The 18,523-nt window shown below is 41.4% G+C and overlaps 1 protein-coding gene across 6 annotated transcripts in view; it reads right to left on the bottom strand.

Moving 5' to 3' along the window:
* The window catches only part of LRMDA (leucine rich melanocyte differentiation associated), a 993,794-nt gene that overhangs the window by 420,477 nt on the left and 554,794 nt on the right, over positions 1–18,523 (bottom strand). For all 6 annotated transcript variants that reach the window (XM_039872178.1, XM_039872182.1, XM_039872179.1 and 3 more), the window contains one exon: positions 10,364–10,481. In XM_039872178.1, coding sequence (XP_039728112.1) covers positions 10,364–10,481 — 118 coding nt within the window. The remainder of the gene's footprint in view (positions 1–10,363; positions 10,482–18,523) is intronic.

Here is an 18,523-nt window from a genome sequence, read left to right as displayed (position 1 = left end):
AATAACACTAGCTGCCCCTAATTCTACATAACAGAAATGATGTAAACTCCTTACACGTGTTACCTCATTTAACCCTCACAACAAACATGGAAGGAGGCATTATAGTCCTTGTATTAATAATGGAGAAATGGATGGCAGAAGACAGAAGTTCACCCTTTAATTCACACCTAAATGTAATCCTAAAATCTGGAATGGGGCTGACCCCTAAATGGAACAGCAAATCTGAAAACAGCCCGAGCATGAACGAAGTAAGAATCGTAGGTTTTCCATGGAACACCAGAGCCACAGTAAATTCAGATTTTAAACGTTCCCCAAAGGGGAGCTAGAAGCAACTTGAATCACGTCTAGAAAAAAAGTAAAGGTTGGGTGGTGGGGAGGAATGAATAAAAGTGAGCCAAATAAAACATGGGAGAGATTGCTAAGCCAGGTAGCTCTGTGACAACGCAAAATACCAACAATGAAAAAAAAAGACTCACTTCTAAATTTCACTCATGAGTTAAAGGTGTCATGAAATAAAAACCCCACTTAAAATCCCCCACTTCAAAAAAGAAAAAAATAGTATACATATATATGTGTGTGTGTGTGTTATATGTATGTATGTATGTGTGTGTCTGTATATACATATACTATACATATACATATACATATACATATACATATACATATACATATACATATACATATACATATACATATACATATACAAAACTTTAGATCCTAGACAGGAACATTAGTTTGCTATTAAAAAGAAATAATGAGTTCTAATTCAGATAATATAGCTTCAAATCTACTGCCGTATTTTAAAATTCGCATGAAAAATAAAATTTTCTTAAAATGTCCTTGGTGAAAAGTAACAGCATAATTGCTATTACTGACAAAAGCACTGAACTTAGCTGAATTAACATCAAAGGAAGCCCCAATTACAAAGCATCTGTGCATTATTGATGGTGCCCTGTCTGTTAATCTAAGACACTCCACTGTACGAAGCAGAAAAGGAAATAAAAGAGCTAATTGTACCACCAGTCTTCAGGGACCCCAAGGGCAGATCTTCCCTATCATGCTTGTGAAATAGGACTTTGCTTGGTCAGAGGGACGATGATACATTTGGAGTCAGATCATGTGCATGGGCCCCAGAAGTAAGCCCTGGTGACCACAGGTAGACAAAACAATGAGAGGCAAAACACAATTTCTAGAATGTTGTAACCAGCTCTCACACTGGACCCAACAGAAATCTGGGAGCTCTGATGTTCCTAGAGGTCTTGGCTGGGAGAAATAAGCTCGCTGGAGAAACAGGCAGGTGGTAGTGGGAATGTGTTATAACTCTTCTCCCTATAACAAAAAAGTAAAAACAAAACAAAACAAACGAACAAACAAAAAACAGCTTCTTTCTACTCCTCAAGGAATCATTTGGAACAAAAGGCACCTCTAGAAGCAAAGGCTCCTCTGAGCACTGGGGCAGCTCACTGAGTTTACTGTGTAGAGGAAGTGCCATTACTGGAACTCGCATCAATCCTGGCGTTTACCTGCTCATGCCCCTTGGCACCCACCTGGATGATGCACTGAAAAGTATGTATTAGCCACATCCCGACCAGAAGGATCAAATGTTGATTTCTGTCGAACTTTGTGAAGACTTTTATCTCCATTCAAGTTGGTTAACCTAAGGTTATCCTACTATTTTATTTTGCTTCTTGGCTTTTAGGACAATGAAAAGAACAAGTGAATGTTAGATATTAGGGACATCTCCTTCATCGCTAAGCTTACATGAGTTTTCTTTTATATCTTCTTAAAATTTATTCTTCTTGTCTGTTGTTATGAACTGAATTGTATCCCCCTCCAAAATTTATACATTTAAGCCATAACCCCTGGTATGTCAGAGTGTGATTATCTTTAAAGACAGGGCCTTTAAAGAGGTAATTGAGCTAAAAGGTCATCGGATGGGTCCTAAACCAATATGGCTAGTGTCCTTATAAGAAAAAGAAAAAGAAATCTAGACACACAAAGAGATAGCAGGGCTGTGAAAACACATAAAGACCACTTTGTGAGAACAACAGTGAGAAGGCCACCCGCAAGCCTCAGAAGAAACCAGTCCCGCCAACATGTTGTCTTGGACTCCCAGCCTCCAGAACTATGAGAAAATGAATTTCTGCTATTTACGCCACCCATTCAGTGGTAGCGTGTTATGGCAGCGTGAGGAAACTAGGAACTCTGCTACTGGTTGCAGGCAGTTTGGAAATAACTGGAACTCAAAGGTATAAATTAGGACCACGCCATCTTCATTTTCTCCTTTTCCCTTAGCCATAGAACGGCAAATAATATTAACGTGGATCAAACTTAGCTTCGGAACAATGTTCCTGATTTTTCTCTAGTGAGCCTCCATCCTGCAGGCTTCTCTGTCTTTCAGAATGCCAATCTACCTGAGGGGTCAGTCCCTACCACCTGACGTTCCCATGAGCCCCCAAGAGACTTTCTAAGCCACTTTCTTAAGGAAGCATCTTTATTTTCCTCTCCTCTTTGCTTTCACATTTAATTTAAAAGAATAAAACACCCAAATTGCAAAAGCGAAATACCAAAAACTATCTCTAAAGTGGATCAAAAAAAGGTCAAGTTGAAAATATACGGATTACAGACATAATTGCCTATTAAGGCTCCATCTCAAACATTACCAGAGATCACACGAATGAGAACTTTTCATGGCCCAGTTAAGAAGACTTAAATTAACTCCTTAAAACTAAGGCATCTGATACCGTAGGGGAAAGAATATTTTTGGTAAGAACATGTCAAAGGACTTTTTCGAATGCCATGTAACCAACACAAGGGGAGTTACTATTGAGTCTCTGACAGCCATGGGCTTTCTCCTTATGCCAGCATCTGAGCTGCTCACTCCCACACAGACCCCTCCCAGTAATGCCTGAAAGAGGGCACTCAACCCCCAGCTCTTTGACTTCTGTGGCCACCTGAGCACTAACACTAGTCTGGTTGCTCTGAATGCAGGACAGCCTCAGGCCAGCAGCTGCCTCTGCACAGATTTCCCAAAAACCTGCTGTGCACAGAGCACTCCACTCCCTCTCTTAGATACCCAAACACGGACCTGCCCATACTTCCCTCCCACTTCAAACCCTGCCAAGTTTCCTCCTCATCCTGAAGATAAAAGCACAAACTTGGCCTAACAAACCTGGCTCCACAGCCTGGCTCTTACAATTCTCTGCCTAACTCATGTATTTCATCAAAATGGGTCGGGGGAAGTGGTCACAAGGACAAGGTCAAATTGGAAATTACAAAGTTAATTTGACTTCCTTCCAAGTCCTGCTCTTCCTACTCTTTTGTTCCTGCCTCTTATCACATCTCTATGCCCGGTTAATGAAATTTAAGGTATACGGGGGGGAAACATCATGAGCTTTGAGGCCTACACAGACCTAAAGAAGAGTCTGATTCCACATTGCTCTATAATTTTAGGTGATGTATGTAAGTCCTCTGCCCATCAGTTTCCTCATTGGTAGATTTAAGCTCAAGGAGAAATTTAGAGATGATATTGTTAAGTTGCTGGTACAATATCTAGTGCGCAGTGGACAGTTAATACATGGTAGTTGTTATTTTAACCCACATATCAGGAAAGTTTCAATGCATCTAATATTGTATCACTAGGTAGCCAGTCGACCCTAAGGCTGGCCTTGTGATCCTAATTAGTTAAGCATCCAGAAAGCCTATAGAAGTTAATGCTGTGACACCAAAAACTGCCACTAACTTCACTAAAACCCAAGTCGTGTCCTAGTTAAGAGCTCTGGTTCAAGTGGCCAAGGAAGGACCAGAGGGAAAGATGTGGGAATGGATGGCCTATCTATTAGTCAGGTTTCTGTAGCAACACTACTTCTCAAAATCCTATTGGCTTACAACAAGCATTTATTTCTTGTGCAGAGATCTGTGGTTGGCTGGGATAGCTCCGCTTCAGCTTCAGACTTCGGGTCAGGTTCAGGTCTGCTCAGTGTATGTCTCATGTTGTTTTCATAGCAAATGGCAGACATGCAAAAGGAGTGAGTAGAAACACATGGTACTTCATAATGCCTTGGCCCAGAACTGGCATGCTGTCACTTCCACTCACATCCCATTGGCCAAAGAGTCACATGGCCAAGGCCAAACTCAATGAATTGAGGAAGTGTACTCCTTCCTTGGAGGGGAACCATGGGGGCAGAGAGGGCAGAGAGAAACGAACAATTTCAGATAATGGAATCTACCTCATTTCTCCCAATTTTTAGGTTCCGGATGCTGCACAAAGTATCTAAGAAGACTTATCTAATTCCCTAACGGTGCCACTTTCTTCCATGATCCTCTAGGTTCGTCTGTGCAAATATCTTTGGACAAAAGTGAGCACGTTGGAGGCCAAAACGAGGAAGAATATGGAGTTGGGGCATTGGGGTGCAGTGAAAGCCAACTCAGCAGAGACACCGTGATATCTTACCAGGCCTTAAGCTTAATGGAGAGTGAGACCTACTACATGCTCAGCACCTGGCCAGGCCCCAGGGACTTCTGGGAGTGGCCCTCACAGGCCACAACCAGCACCTATAGTTCTGTTTCACTTCTCTCTACTATGGATTTCAATTCTCCATCTATAGGGCTTCGCCAGGGCGCTGTTGACACAACTTTTCTGCAACAGTCTAGCACTGATTTCAGAGGGTTGCTAGCCAAAAGCAAGGCAATGAAAAGCTCCCAGAAATTGCCTCCAAAGAGCAATAGTCTAAAAGCATTTACTCGATACGCAAGATGCCATGGTGCTAAAAATGGAGAAGTACAAAACCCTTAAGTAATTCCCCCTCAAATGAATGTGGCAAACTGTGAAATCAGGAAGAAGAATGAAAACAAACAAACTGCAAATTTTTGGCTTCTGGAGTTGTTTCTAAACATGCCGCCTAAGCATCTTCCAAAAAAGAAATTAATTAAAAATTTTCCTTTCTTCAAATTTTGCTACAAAGTAACTGAATATAATATCTGAATATGTCTCTAGACAAAAAAAAACATCTGTGTAAAAACAGAAGAGAGCTATAAAACACGAACATATCTAGGTAGTTAGAAATATCCAGAAAATCACCTGACATTTTTTACCTTTCTTCTGAATGTCTGGCACAGTAGAGAGAGTTCAACATATATTGGCTTATCATCTATTTAACTGTATATACATGTGGTTTACAATATTTATTTATAGGCATACCCTAGATTTATATAAAATATATATTCTTAAAAATATCGACTATAGAGTACATGTTAGTAATTGCAATCGATCTAGCCGTATTTTCTGATAACCTTTCACATGTTTGCATTTGGGCTATATAAGGATAATAGAAGATATGAGAGACTTGTAATGTACTTTAGAACAAGGGAACACTTATAAAGAACTAGGCTAGGCATAAAAAACAACTCAATGGACCAAACAAGCCACCAGACTGGTAAGACAAAAAATACAATAGCAGCTAAAAGAGGGAAAATTTCATTTTAACTACACATAGACTTGTAGAGTACCCCGACATGTTTTCTGGGGGTGGGGGGGGAAGCTACTTTTTATTTCCTAAAAGCTCTAATATTAGCAGGTGGATTCTGAAAGAAGATCTCAGAGAGCACTGCGAGCAGTGACAGGGACTACAGACCTCACCTCTGCCTCCCCCAGCAATGCGACCTGACGCAGAAGCCGAGGCCCAGGCATCACAACAGCTGTAGGTGTTGCCATCATAAGTAATCCTTGGGTAACTCCTTGGAAAAATAAATATTCGATCCAGAATCTCTCTTTCCTGCCAATAGACTCAAATTATCACATTTTCTTAAGGCAAAGGTTTTTTTCCTGCTCCTCCAGAGGACCCCATTGAGGCAATTAAAAAATGGACCACCTTTCGGGATGGATCTTCCAACACACTCTGTTCATGGTTCATTCTTATGGCCGAGGCTCTGCTATAACCCAGGCGCTGGAGACATGAGAGTGAGAAAACAAAGTTCCTGCCCTCATGGAGCTGACATCCCAGTGGATAAGCAGCTGCTTGATCCTAATGAACAGTTGGCTTCCCAATGCTTCTATTCCCTGTCTTTACGCGAGGTTGCCTTTTTCGGCGGAAATCTGAAAACATGGACACAATGGAAGAAACTAGTTACCCAGGGGAATTAGAGCCCAACTCCAAATGTCAAATACAAGACTGTGTAGTGCAGTCATAGAAGCAAGTGATCCTTGGACCCAAATAACTTACAACTTTCAGTTTAAGGATGAGAATAAAAAAGATTTATGGAAGGTACAGGTACTCAGAAGTTTATTCCTTTAACACATCATATCTCCCTAGCTCCCTCCCCTTCGCTTACACACATACAAACACACACATACACGCACACACACCCCTGTGCAAATACTCAAAGATACACACACACGCACAAATATACGAACTATGAAAAACTACACAAACTGCACATGATAGGAAACCCAGGCATACCTGCATAAAGACACGCATAACATATTTTCAAGGAACTATCTACTAATATACTAATATACCTATTACCATATCTTACCTATAAGAGAATGGCCATGATTACAAGCAAAAATACACATGTTAAAACGCTTTCTAATATAAGCGGTGATTCTCAATCCAGCTGCCCCTGTAGTTAATCTCCCCATTGCTTCTGTAAGGTTCTGAAGATTAAATAGTTGGTAGCCAACTTTGTATATGTGCCTGTAAACAAGAGAGCTTAGCTTTAAATATATGTCAAAGAAATGACAACTGTGCTCTTTGCCAGAACAGGGATGAATAATTACAAAGCCAGGACATAATTAAGCAATTCTGACTGTCGGATTCTTGAACTGTCTCTCTGATGTGCAGGGCTGGCGTGTCTGCCACGTACGCCCTCCTGGACAGGCCTCTGCGCAGCTTTGATCTATATTTCCCAGTGCAGCAAGAGGGGTCATGGTGTGGTCATTACAGAAGCTTTTCTTTGGGGGCCTCAGCCTTCTCTGCATCCAGCTTGGTGCTCTCTGCATTAACAATGGCACAATTCGATATCTAATATTTGACAAAGACATATATTTTCTTTAAAATTCTGGGGAATGAGCAAAGCGTAGCTGTTCTAAGTCCATTAACTAAAAACATACAAACCCAAACACACACACGTCTAGAAGAGGCCATTGTACCATTAGCTATCTCTCCCTAATGAATGACAGCATCTTTCCGTAGAACAATCAGAGCTCAGACAGAAGGCAGCTTTTAAACAACAAAAGCCAAAAGGCAGCAATGAAAGAGAACTGTGTCATCATGAGAGAAAGCGAGAGAGAACTTGCACTCAAGTGCCAAGGCCTGCTAGGTACCAAATCAAACCTCTGTGACACAGGGGGTTTATTAGCTCCCGGATGATTTTGCATTTGCGTCAGCTGAGAACACCCACACTGCCCGTTCCCTACCTCCAAGGCAAGGGCTGTGATTGGAGAGGCATTTTTCCATTCTCCCAAATACTTTATGTCAAGAATAAAATGAAAACAGCTCCCCAAATCATGGCCCCCTTGATCATCCATCAGAGCCTTCTGCTGAATAAGCACAACAGGCCGCTGCCTCAGAAAGGACAGAAGCCAACTTGAGATTCTGATGCTGTTATGAAAAATAGGTCTTCACACAGTCTGCTCAGCACAGCGTCGGCAATTCATGGGGAGGAAATTGCTCTCCACTTAGGAGCCGAATCCAGGCGTACACATACCTCCCAGAACATACATATGTATATATACACAGAGATGGAAAGCATATATACACACCTGCATAGGAACAAACATATGTCTGTATATACTGTGAGCAGGCGAGAACCAGCCTTTTTAACATCAATTTATTAATTCAGCAAGGAGCTCATTTGGCCTCTATCTGCAAGAAAAGTACCAGTGCATATCTCTGAAAACAGACAAAAGGAAATTGCCTGCCATTCAAAGAGAAGCATACAGTTTGATATGAAACTAGGAACACAGAGAAATTCTCTGGTACACTTGAAGGCTCATGGCATAAATAGAACACTTAACTGGAAGCCTCTGGGTTCTGGTCTGAGTCTGTCTCCATGGGACTGTGGGGGCCTAAGGAAACTACATTCTCTCCCAGTTCTTTCATCCATAAAATGAGATCACAGGCCAGGTGTTTTCTGAAGTCCCTGGTTTGGAAATCATGTCATTCTACAGAAAGATAACAACTGAAGGTCCCCATACTTTGTCAGAGTACTTCTGCCTGTTCTCAAATAATTAATGGATATTTTCAAGCTTTATACAGTTAGTAAAGATGTTAGTCAATCACAGAAACATGAGCTAATTCTATAATTGATTAGAATTTAATTTGGAGCTTTGAAGAACATTTCTGCTTAAGTTGCTAATGACTCAGAAAACCAGCTATTACCAGATTTTAAGGAGTCATTCCCATTTGCTTTCAAAGACAGGTGAGGATTTCAGTTTTCCCTACTACCAACATCCTCCACTGCCCTCACCATCTCTACTTCAACAGAACAGTCCTGCTTTCACTTGTTTTCTTCACTGAGGCCTTCTTATGGGGCTTTGTTTGAACAGAGAAGCATGGGGAAAATGTTTAGCTCACTGATCCAAGGTTAAGAAATCAGAGTGGAAGAATGTGGGCTCTGTGATCAGAAAAACAGGTAAAGCTCCAGCAATTACTAGCCTGGTGACTTAGGCAACCCCAATTAATATCTTTAGGCCTGAGTTACCTCATCTGTAGAATAAGCCAATGCTCTTTTCCTTATACACTATAGGGTCATGTGAGGACTCACAAATCTATATACAAAGAACCTTACAACAGTGGTGGACACATATAGAGCACCCCACCCAAATACAGTATTTAGTACACCTTCAGATCTCCTGTGACGATGTAGAGCTGCCCAAGTCAAAGACAATGACAGCAGTTGAAATATTGATCTAGTAAAATGCCTGTATACATGAAGATGAGAAATGTAGGATGGGCACAAACCCAAGATATTATAAACAGTTCATTTGGTGTACTTTGTTTGGTTTGGTGATATGGCTTTCTCTGGCATCTTTAAAAAAAAAAAAGGCTGAGAGAGAAATTATTCCGTTTGGACAAAATTACAAAAGCTGAAATAACTAAAGGCAGTCATGAGCAATACGTCAAATCTGCCTCAATAAAGAAAACTGTTAACACTTTAATAGCTATGAAACGAATCACTCGATTAATTTCCCACGTGCTGAAACAGGTAACAATGCATTTATCTGCCAGCATTATACCCTCCATATCACATATTTCCACAACTGTTAGCAATTGTATTCAGCATAATGGAAAATAAGTTGTACCTCATGGATTGAGGGAAATAAAGTGGCCTGAGGTCTGCTGCCAGCTGAGCAACTTGATGGAAGAGGTTTCCTTTTTCTGCTTTGGTTCTGTTTGTTTGTTTTTTTTTCTCTTTCCTTCTTAATCATTTCCAATGCACGTGCAGAGCACTCTAAGCCAATAAGCAAGGACAAACTAGACCTCTAGGATTTCCGGGCTAGTGTTTTCAATGCACAAGCTGGGATCCCACAGGAAATGACTATGTGGCTCCACAGAATCTCAGAGCAGTGATGGACCTCCAAGGGGTCACCAAAGGTCATCAAGTTCATTCCCCAGCCTCTGGCTTCACTGAAGGACTCAAATTCCTCCTGATAAGATAGTTGTCCATGTCCTTAAAAGTTTCCTTGTGTCTGAATCCAAGACCCAAAGCTAGATCTCGCCCACCTCATCAATGCTGTCATGAAGATGATACCATGGTCACTTCTATAGCTTCAATACAGACTTGGCTGGTAAAGGAAAGTTCAGTAAACATCGTTCCCATGAATGCTACAGAGCTACATGGAGAGAACACACACCTGTCCCAGGTCACATTGTCCGATAAAGTTGCCTTCCCACTGACAATATCTCTGAGGGCTGTTGACCAAAGAATATCTCTCTCCCCTGGCTCCCCTTTGGGCCCAAGAAAGAAGGGTCTCCTCTGAAGCACTAGAGGAACACTACTCACCTGAGAAGTAGTAAATGCTCAACACTTTCCTCTTTCTTCTTTCTCATCTCCAGACCTGCAGAGGCCCCACCTTATAAACGAACCATCTTCAAGAAAAGGCCTGAAATCCACCCCCAGGAACATCATCATCGGGTTGTACATGGTGTGCCGTTTTATTGGTAAAAGAGCTACCTATAACCCATTGACTGGATTATAGGGAGACCTAATTTATACCCAGGCCTACTTCTTATTTGGCTCATAGTATGTCCATGGATGAAGCCCTAGTGTGAGATCCCTCCTGAATTCTAAAGACATAGGAGGACATCCACCACGTTCAGAGAGTAACCAACAAGGCGAGACCACGGAATAGGCAGCTTACCTTGGGCTTTATCACCTTCATGAACGCCCCTCTGACCAAAGCTTCTTCTCGTTCTTGTCTGGTTACTTTCCGGGCATCCAAAAACTTTAAATTGGGCAGCTTGTGCAGAACAAAGCATCTGGGAGAGAATAGGCAGAGACCATTTAGGAATGTTGGGGTGACCACCTCAAAGATCCATGCAATTTGTCTGATATTCAGGAATTTAGTTAGATTGATGCCTTCACCTAAACTATAAGCTTCTTGAAGGCCGGAACAATTTTTTTGCTGTTCACCCTCATGCTATCTTGGAAAGTAGCATTAGAATTCACTCAGTAAAATACCAGTTCATTTCTGTAGCATGAACATTTCTTGAGCACCTACTATGTGCCAGGCCCTAGGTATACAGAGGTGATTACAACATGGGCTCTATATATATTTAAAGGGGTTTTTAGTGTAATGGAGATGACAGACTTGCACAGAGAAGTTAGAAATCAGCATAGCTATGTGCTAAGATCGAGGTTATACAGAAGTTTTGGGAGCGCAGAGAAAGAGACCTAATATTACTCACCGAATGGCTAAAAACTAATGGCTGAATGACAATGAGGAGGAACCGGAAATCTCAAGCAGGCTTTAAGGAACCAAATCCTAAAGCGAACCCAAGCACTTAACTTTTCCTCAATGATAATGTTACTTGGGATAAGCAGTATGCCTGTCTTTTCAGTGGATCCTTGGGTTCCAGGGCCAGCTCTCACATTCATAAGATCGTCTCACATCACCAACTGACCTCCACATGCTTGTCCAGGTTAAAGATTTAGCTGATCATCCGAACACCAGAGATGACAACTTGGAGGCATCTAGTTATGAACTTTATATTATTCATTTTTAAAGTCAAAATACTCTAAAATTCTTTGGAGGTATATTTTTCCTCCCCAGAACTGTGATCCCCAACACCTAAAGTCCTGGAAATAATGACTCTCTACTTCTCGCTTCTTCCCCGGCCTTATTACATTATTTCCTATTTCTCCCAGAGCCTCTCCTTTCCCCTCCAAATGCTCCCTAACCCTACCACAAATCAGAAAAATTCCACAAGGGGCTCAAATGACCTTTCTGTCCTCCAATAGAACTCCCACTAGCCTCAGTCAATGTCAGAGAAAACTTCCATCTTCCGCTTGTAGCAGCAAAGTCTTGATGACAACAGATTCTTTCAAATAAAGACAAGTACAGACGGAAACAATATGTCAGGAGTGACGCTCAAAGGAGTAAAGACACCCACTAAGTGTAGGGTGGGAAAAGATGAATATTCAGGTGAAGAAAACATCAGTATTAGAAAATCAGCCAATGTTTAATAATGAAATGAAAGATGTCTTCACGGGGCTGGCAGGAACCACGATGACAACAGACAGCACGTTGTCATTTTGCCCCACTTTGGATCACAGCCCTGAAATCAAAGGAGAGAGAGAGAGAGGTGCTGGCTTTTAAGCTAGTTAAAAATTTTAGATGACAAAGAGCTGCTGTTTTTCAGAGCACTCTTCTTATACAATCAAAGAAACAGCCCATGAAATAAGCTGCCAGTCACCCTGAAACTAGGGGTGACTTGACTCCCATCCTGACAGCCAGCCTGGGGTTTCCAGGTAGTTGCTGCTTAGAGAGATTTGAGGGACACTAGGAAAGCTTGTCCCAAGTAGTTGGGCCTGAGACTCAGCCCAGGGTCAGAAGTCCCTCGCTTAGAGATGTCTTCTTTCACTAATATATTCACTCACCCAACAAATAATTATTGAGCAGCTACCACCTGCTAGGAACTGTGCCAGGTGCTGAGATTAAGGTGATGCACAGAACAGACAAGGACCCTGCTCTCAAGAGCTTATATACTAACTAGTACAGTGATTCTCAAACTTGAGTGGGTATCGAGATCCCCTGGAGGGCTTGTTGAAACACAGGTGGCAGGGCCCCACCACGAGAGTTTCTGATCTAGAGTGGGAACTGTAATTTACGTTTCTAATAAGTTCCTAAGTGAGGCTGATGCTGCTGGTCCTTCTGAGAACTACTGTCCAAGTGAAAATAACACCACAAGAAATAGCAGTTTGGGAATGATAAGGTTGGTAAGGCAGCAAAGATTCTCCTCAATTCTGCTAATGGTCTGCCCTACCTTGTACACAGTGCCCAGACCGCAGCCACACATACCAGATCTTCCTGCCCCTTGGTGGTTTGGAACTGGCTCTAAACATTACTGCCAAGTGATAAGACCGTGGGCTTTCTGCCTGCCTGTCCCATCCCGGTCTCAGAAGATCTATTTCCTTTGTTCTAGGTCATGTCAGGGTGTCAAAAGCTGCAGCTTCAATCCTGTGTATAATACAAGCTTGCCATAAAAATACAAGAGAGGATTCCCGAAGCCACAGAATGAAGGCTTTTATAATATCAATTCAACCCTTGTAAATTTAATCCAAGGTTATTTGTTGCACCAAAATCTCTTTACCGTGATGTATTACTTAGTTACTGAGGTTATCACAGCCGTATCCTAAAGTTGCATAGTACATAAAACATTTCAGTTAACAATGCGGGAAGGTTAACTCCCCCAGATAACCTGCAATCACAAGGGCTAGTCCACATGACATGCCTCTGTCAGCTTCTACGAGCTATTGATGGTTCGATCAGTTTGTTTTGAAGGTAAAGTACAACAAAAGGGCAGTAAACTTATTCAGACTGTCAACAGGGGCTATCGGGAAAGGGGCTTGCAGGTAAGTAATTCTGGGTGTTTTAAGGCTATTATCAAACAGCAATGGCTGAAGGAAGAGACAGCTACTAATAACACAGAAGGCAGCCATCATAAACCACTTTATGGCAGAAACCCCCGTCTATAAATCCTGCGACACCTGGAGACAGCTTCAGATTTATAAAACTGCTTGTTAAGCCAGGACACTGCTTAATGAAAAGAGATCCATCTAAGTTCTAAGTCTCCCATCCCTAGCTCCAGAGGGCAACTCCAATTTTCCTGACCTTCCCAAGGTGGCTGGGCAAAAAGTCCCAAGGCTAACGGGGAGAAGGCAGGGGCACTCTCAGCTGTGACATGGATGGTGAGGTTATGAAGAGGAGATCAGGGACCCTGGGAAGATGTTTAAAGACCTATTTGTCTCTGTCTGCAAGCAGATTCTCTAAAGGTGAGACCCACACACAGAGCTTTTCAGGTTCTCTCTTCATATAGAACGCTCCCTTTTCTTAAAGAACTCATCTAAGAAGACATCTAAAACTGGTAGGGGGAGAATAGTCAAAGCAGAAAGGCTTTTCGTTTGTTTGTTTTGATCCAAAATCAATTTTCTCTGCCCAAATCCTGAAGCTGCGGCATTTTTTCACCTAGACTTCAAAGGAGGAGGAGAATGCTCTTCCCTCCTGCCCACAACTGCTACCTGCGGGGTACTGGCTGCTTGCCTGTAACACTGCATGACACAGAAACACCAAGATGGACCTCCACTGTCTGCTTCTGGGGTTGGCTGCCATGTTTCTTTCTCTGAGGAGACTCTACTCAAGAAATACCAAGTTTCTAGATTCTGGGGGAACTGGAGGTGGGGTCACTGGAGTTTTTTTTACTTCCTTCCATTTATGGCATTCTATGCTTCTTTGTATTAGTTCTTGCTGCCCACTTGCTCCCATACATGGGAGGTGGGGAGAGATGGTGCAAGCTACTGATACTCTACTGGGGGCCCCTGAAGAAATCAACGGGTGACCCATGAACTGTTCTCAATCTTTCACAAAGATTAACACAATAGAATGAACACGCCAACAAAATATCGAGCTTCTTTGCTTTTGACTGGATGACATCAACCCTGTTTGGTAACACGGGTTACCTTATGCTCATTAAAAGCACTGATCAACAGTTAAATATATCTGACTAATTTTTAAAAGTTAGCAATGGCTTATATGCAGTTTATTTAAGAGATAAAGCTTTAAAGCATGGGGAAGAAAATTTAAAAAGAGGGAAGGTCTTCATAACAAAAGACTTGAAGGCTAACAGGGCAGAGGAAAGAGCCCAGACTCTGTGCTCATCTTGCTGTGCAATCTTGGTTTAGTTTCTATCACCCTCCCAAGCCTCGGTTTCTCCATCTGTGCAATTAAGGGATTGGGCTAAATGATGCCTACGCCTCTTTTTTTAAGCTTTAGTTTGCTTGAAGTCTATGTGTCTCCAAGTTAATTTATAAAAAATACATACATATCTTCCTTTCTTATTACTCCAATTTCCTTATAAAACCACCCCCTCACACCTCCAGGTAAAAGAAGACTGTGAGGAAAAAAAAAAAAAGTCAATAAAGACCAAACAGTAATGAACAAACACTGTGAGTGGAATAACTCCAGATGCTCAGAGAGATGACAATGATTTCACTCTAATGAGCCGAGGTGAGCTCACCTACAGCATTAATGAATGCCTGACAACTGGCAAAGGCCAGCTGATTTTCCTCACAGTTGACCGGCAGTATGTTTGATGTCTCCCTGCAAACAATACACCCACAGGACAGACCAAGGCCCTCTACAGAGGGTAACCAGCAATTACTCTGTGGGCTTCTGTCACTTTGATCTCTGGGTCGTGACCTTTGCTTTCTTGTGATCTTCAAAGCCCAGACTGTAGATTAGCTGGAGAATGCTAGCTGGGTTATGTAAGCCACAAGTTTTACAGCTCCTATTGGGCTGGGAAATGGTGGTAGCCCAGGATGGCCAACAGACGGTGGAGGGTCCCTCCCTCTTTCCCTTTGGCTGAGTGCTACAGACACTGGGCAGGCCCCAGGGCTGCTTGCTCCCTTAGAGGGAACAAAGAAATGGTGTCACGTTTTAAATAATTTAAAGTTGTGAGGCATACAGAGGGGCCTATTGGAGAATACGAAGGAAGGAGAGGCCAAGCAAAGATTGCAGTGGCAGTAAAGAATGAATGACAAGGGTTTAGTGACAAAATTGAGCTAAGAGACCATGAGACCATCTCTTTATTTGACAACTGAGGTCCAGCACTTGTGTACTGTTGACCTTCACTTTTTTTCCTGCAGTAAGAAGAAAGAAAATAATTGCAAAGGAAGACAAGAAATAGGCCATTCTGGGCACCCAAGTTTCCCAACCTTGATTCATTTTTTGGCCAGTGTTGAAGTCCACAGGTGGTTGCTTAGAATGCTGGTGGTCTCCCAGGCAAAGCTCTGCCTCATCCACTCCCTTCCTGCTCAAATCCCATAGGCTGCTGGTTAGCACATTCACCTCCATTCAACATTCATTCCAAAGTAGCAGCACAGTGTATATACACAGCAAAGCATGGGCAGGTTTAAGCTCCTATAATAACATGGCAATGGACATTTCTCAGCCATGATCTATGACGAATGGCAAAGAGAACTTCCAGGTTTGGTTTTGCTCCTGCCCCAGCAGGACCAAAGCACTGCTCAACAGCTTGGTAGTATGTTCGTGTTCACATACAGATTTAATGAGCCTGTTTAACTGTGGGGATGTGTGCCAAGAAAATCCAGGTGCATGGGGGGTAAGTGAGGAAGGAAAAGTGGTGATGTGTTGAGGGGGTGGCGGAGGGGAGGAAGGAATCTGCAGACACCAAGGCATCTGTGAAGCCATTTCCAATAACTCCATAAATCTAGTCACTTCCCATTTCTGGTCCAGTGGTTGGCCACAATGTGACGTAAAACTGGGCAGACCTCTCTGAAATCAGCATCTCCCATGGAAACGAAACAACAGACATACTTGTTTTGATGTATGGCTGGGTGACATATTATAAATATTACATCACATAACCACAGAGGATGCCAATCAATAAGAAATTTTTTTAGACAGCACTAAATGAACCATGGGTTCTTGCTTCTGAATACACTTCTTTAAGGCTCCTACTATTGCTTAAATGATTAATAGAAGACATATTGTCAGAAAACGTACTTAAAGTGAAAAACAGTAAACCGTAGAAATATCATTCATTTTTTAAGCAATTTTCTAGTGAGAATGTCACATAAATTTACATAGAGGCCCTAGTATTATGCTCTGGGTAACAGCTATAAGGCAGGCAGATCTCATGCTTTGTGGATGAAGAGACAGGAAAATAGTTTACCAAAAGGAAAAAAAAAAAAAAAAAGTGGCCACATTGCTTTGTAGAAACCCGAATGCCATGGGACCTCTAGGTTCAAAAGTCTTGTGAAATCCTAAAATTTCTCAGATTCAAATGAAGCACAAACTCCACGATGAACAAACCATGAAATAGAATTGAATCATATACACATTTATCTCATCCAAATGCAAGTATGAGATTGCTTGTCTAAACAGAAATAAAAAGTAAAACGAACAAAAAATTTAGAATTACTAGAGAATAACCTACTATTTCACTCAATGATCAGATGCTATATAGCGAATGTGTAACTGGATGGGCACACGTTAACTGTTCTCACCACTGTGCTTAGTTCCTATTTCTCTCCGAGTGTGAGCATCTTGCCACCATGGTGGGTGACTGCTGGATTTTCTATGACAATTTTGACTAGATGTGATTTAGGTTGTGTGCAGCCTCCAGAATCCAGCTCCTTATGGCAACTTTGCCATATGTGCAACTAACAAACAGTCTTTCCCACCTCATCCTTCAATACCTTCCAGGGAAATAGATCTGGAGTGAGGAGCACAGGCTTGGAGGGTGCCCAGGTCAGCTCATGAGACGGAACACTCCTCTAGAATCAAGCCCTCCCTGAAGAATCATGCCCAAACAACCAGCATTTGGATTGAGTCTGAAGGATAGTCTCTTGCTTGTTAACTGCATTTGTTGACATCCAAACAGGTCTGATTCCAAATAGGCAGTGGGCGTCTGAGGTGCCCAAAGGGCCCTGCATCTCTCTGTAAGTACTGAGCTCCTGAGAGGAAAGGTAATTTCAAGCAGGCTCCAGCAAAGTTACCAAAGCCCTATTCCATGACCAGCACTACTTAAGGTATTAATGAGGCTTCAAAGGGCAAGATACAGTCCTTGTCTACTGAAAGCTATTCTCTGGATGGTGAAATACCCGAAGTAGTGAGAGAAGTAAATAAGATAAAAATACATAAAATAGTATGAGATGGTAAAGGAAGAACTGTAACAGCTTGGGAGCAGAGGCTCTCGGAATATTAGTGCCAACAGGGATTTTAAATACTATGTAGTCCAGTACTTAATTGAGCTTCGGAATCACCTATTGACTATTTTGTTGCATTTACCACTAAATGAATCAAAACACCTTGGATGATTCAGAAGTATGGCCTTGTTTAAGGGACACTGATATAGATTGCCCTCCCATTTTAAAAGTCTCACTGGCAAACTGGTCTCCATATCAGATCATCTGATTTGAACTCTTATACCTTGGGTCTTAATATTTTTGCTAATGTGACCAACCACAATAACAAATGGAATTAACTTTTCCTTTTATGACCTCATAAAGCCCTCTTTCTATTTAAGGCTGAATAAAATAAGATGGAAGTGGAAACTTTCCTCCCTCTACTTCTCTCAGTCTAGAAAAAAAAAAATGTCCCTACAGTTCAATCCCCATACAGAATCATGAATGAATGAACATGTATGTAGATATGTATGCATAAACACATATACATATATACACGCATCTTGCATATGTAAAATTTGTTGGGCTATTTTAAAGAATCAAACACAGAAATCTAAAAAAAGTCAGAAAAAAATGAGAATTTCCCAAACAATACTTGGTTGACTAAAAATGTTGATTCAGAAAACTTTCTTGGATTTACTTGATCTTTCCAAGGCATATCTTATAAATAAGTTGCTGCAGTAAGATAAAATATGCTTTAAGCTATCTCTTTGTACTTAAAATCAAGCTGTTAAATGCTTGAAAGTTGATAAGAGTGTAAATGAAGCAAATTAAGTTCTAAATGATTAAGCAACTTAAAGATTTGATTTAGGAATTTGTAATTATTCACCTGCTAAACATTAACCATATTTCTCCTAATAGAATTCATATTCAAATTGATAGTATCACATCTCAGATGAAAATATTCATGATAGAGAAAGATTTAATACATTTTGAAAAGTACAGTTAGAGCTTTATTCTAAGATGGTTTAAAAGTAGTCTAAGACTCCTGCAAAATTAATCAAGTAACCTAGAAAATGAAGTTGAAGATATAAAATTCTTCCTAGTAAAAAAAAAATAACTGAATTCCTGATGTAGCCTTACTTACATATAT

Source organism: Pteropus medius, unplaced genomic scaffold, assembly GCF_902729225.1.
Source record: "Pteropus medius unplaced genomic scaffold, Ma_sr-lr_union100, whole genome shotgun sequence".
Lineage (NCBI taxonomy): Eukaryota > Metazoa > Chordata > Mammalia > Chiroptera > Pteropodidae > Pteropus > Pteropus medius.
This window is presented reverse-complemented; position numbering and strand designations above follow the sequence as displayed.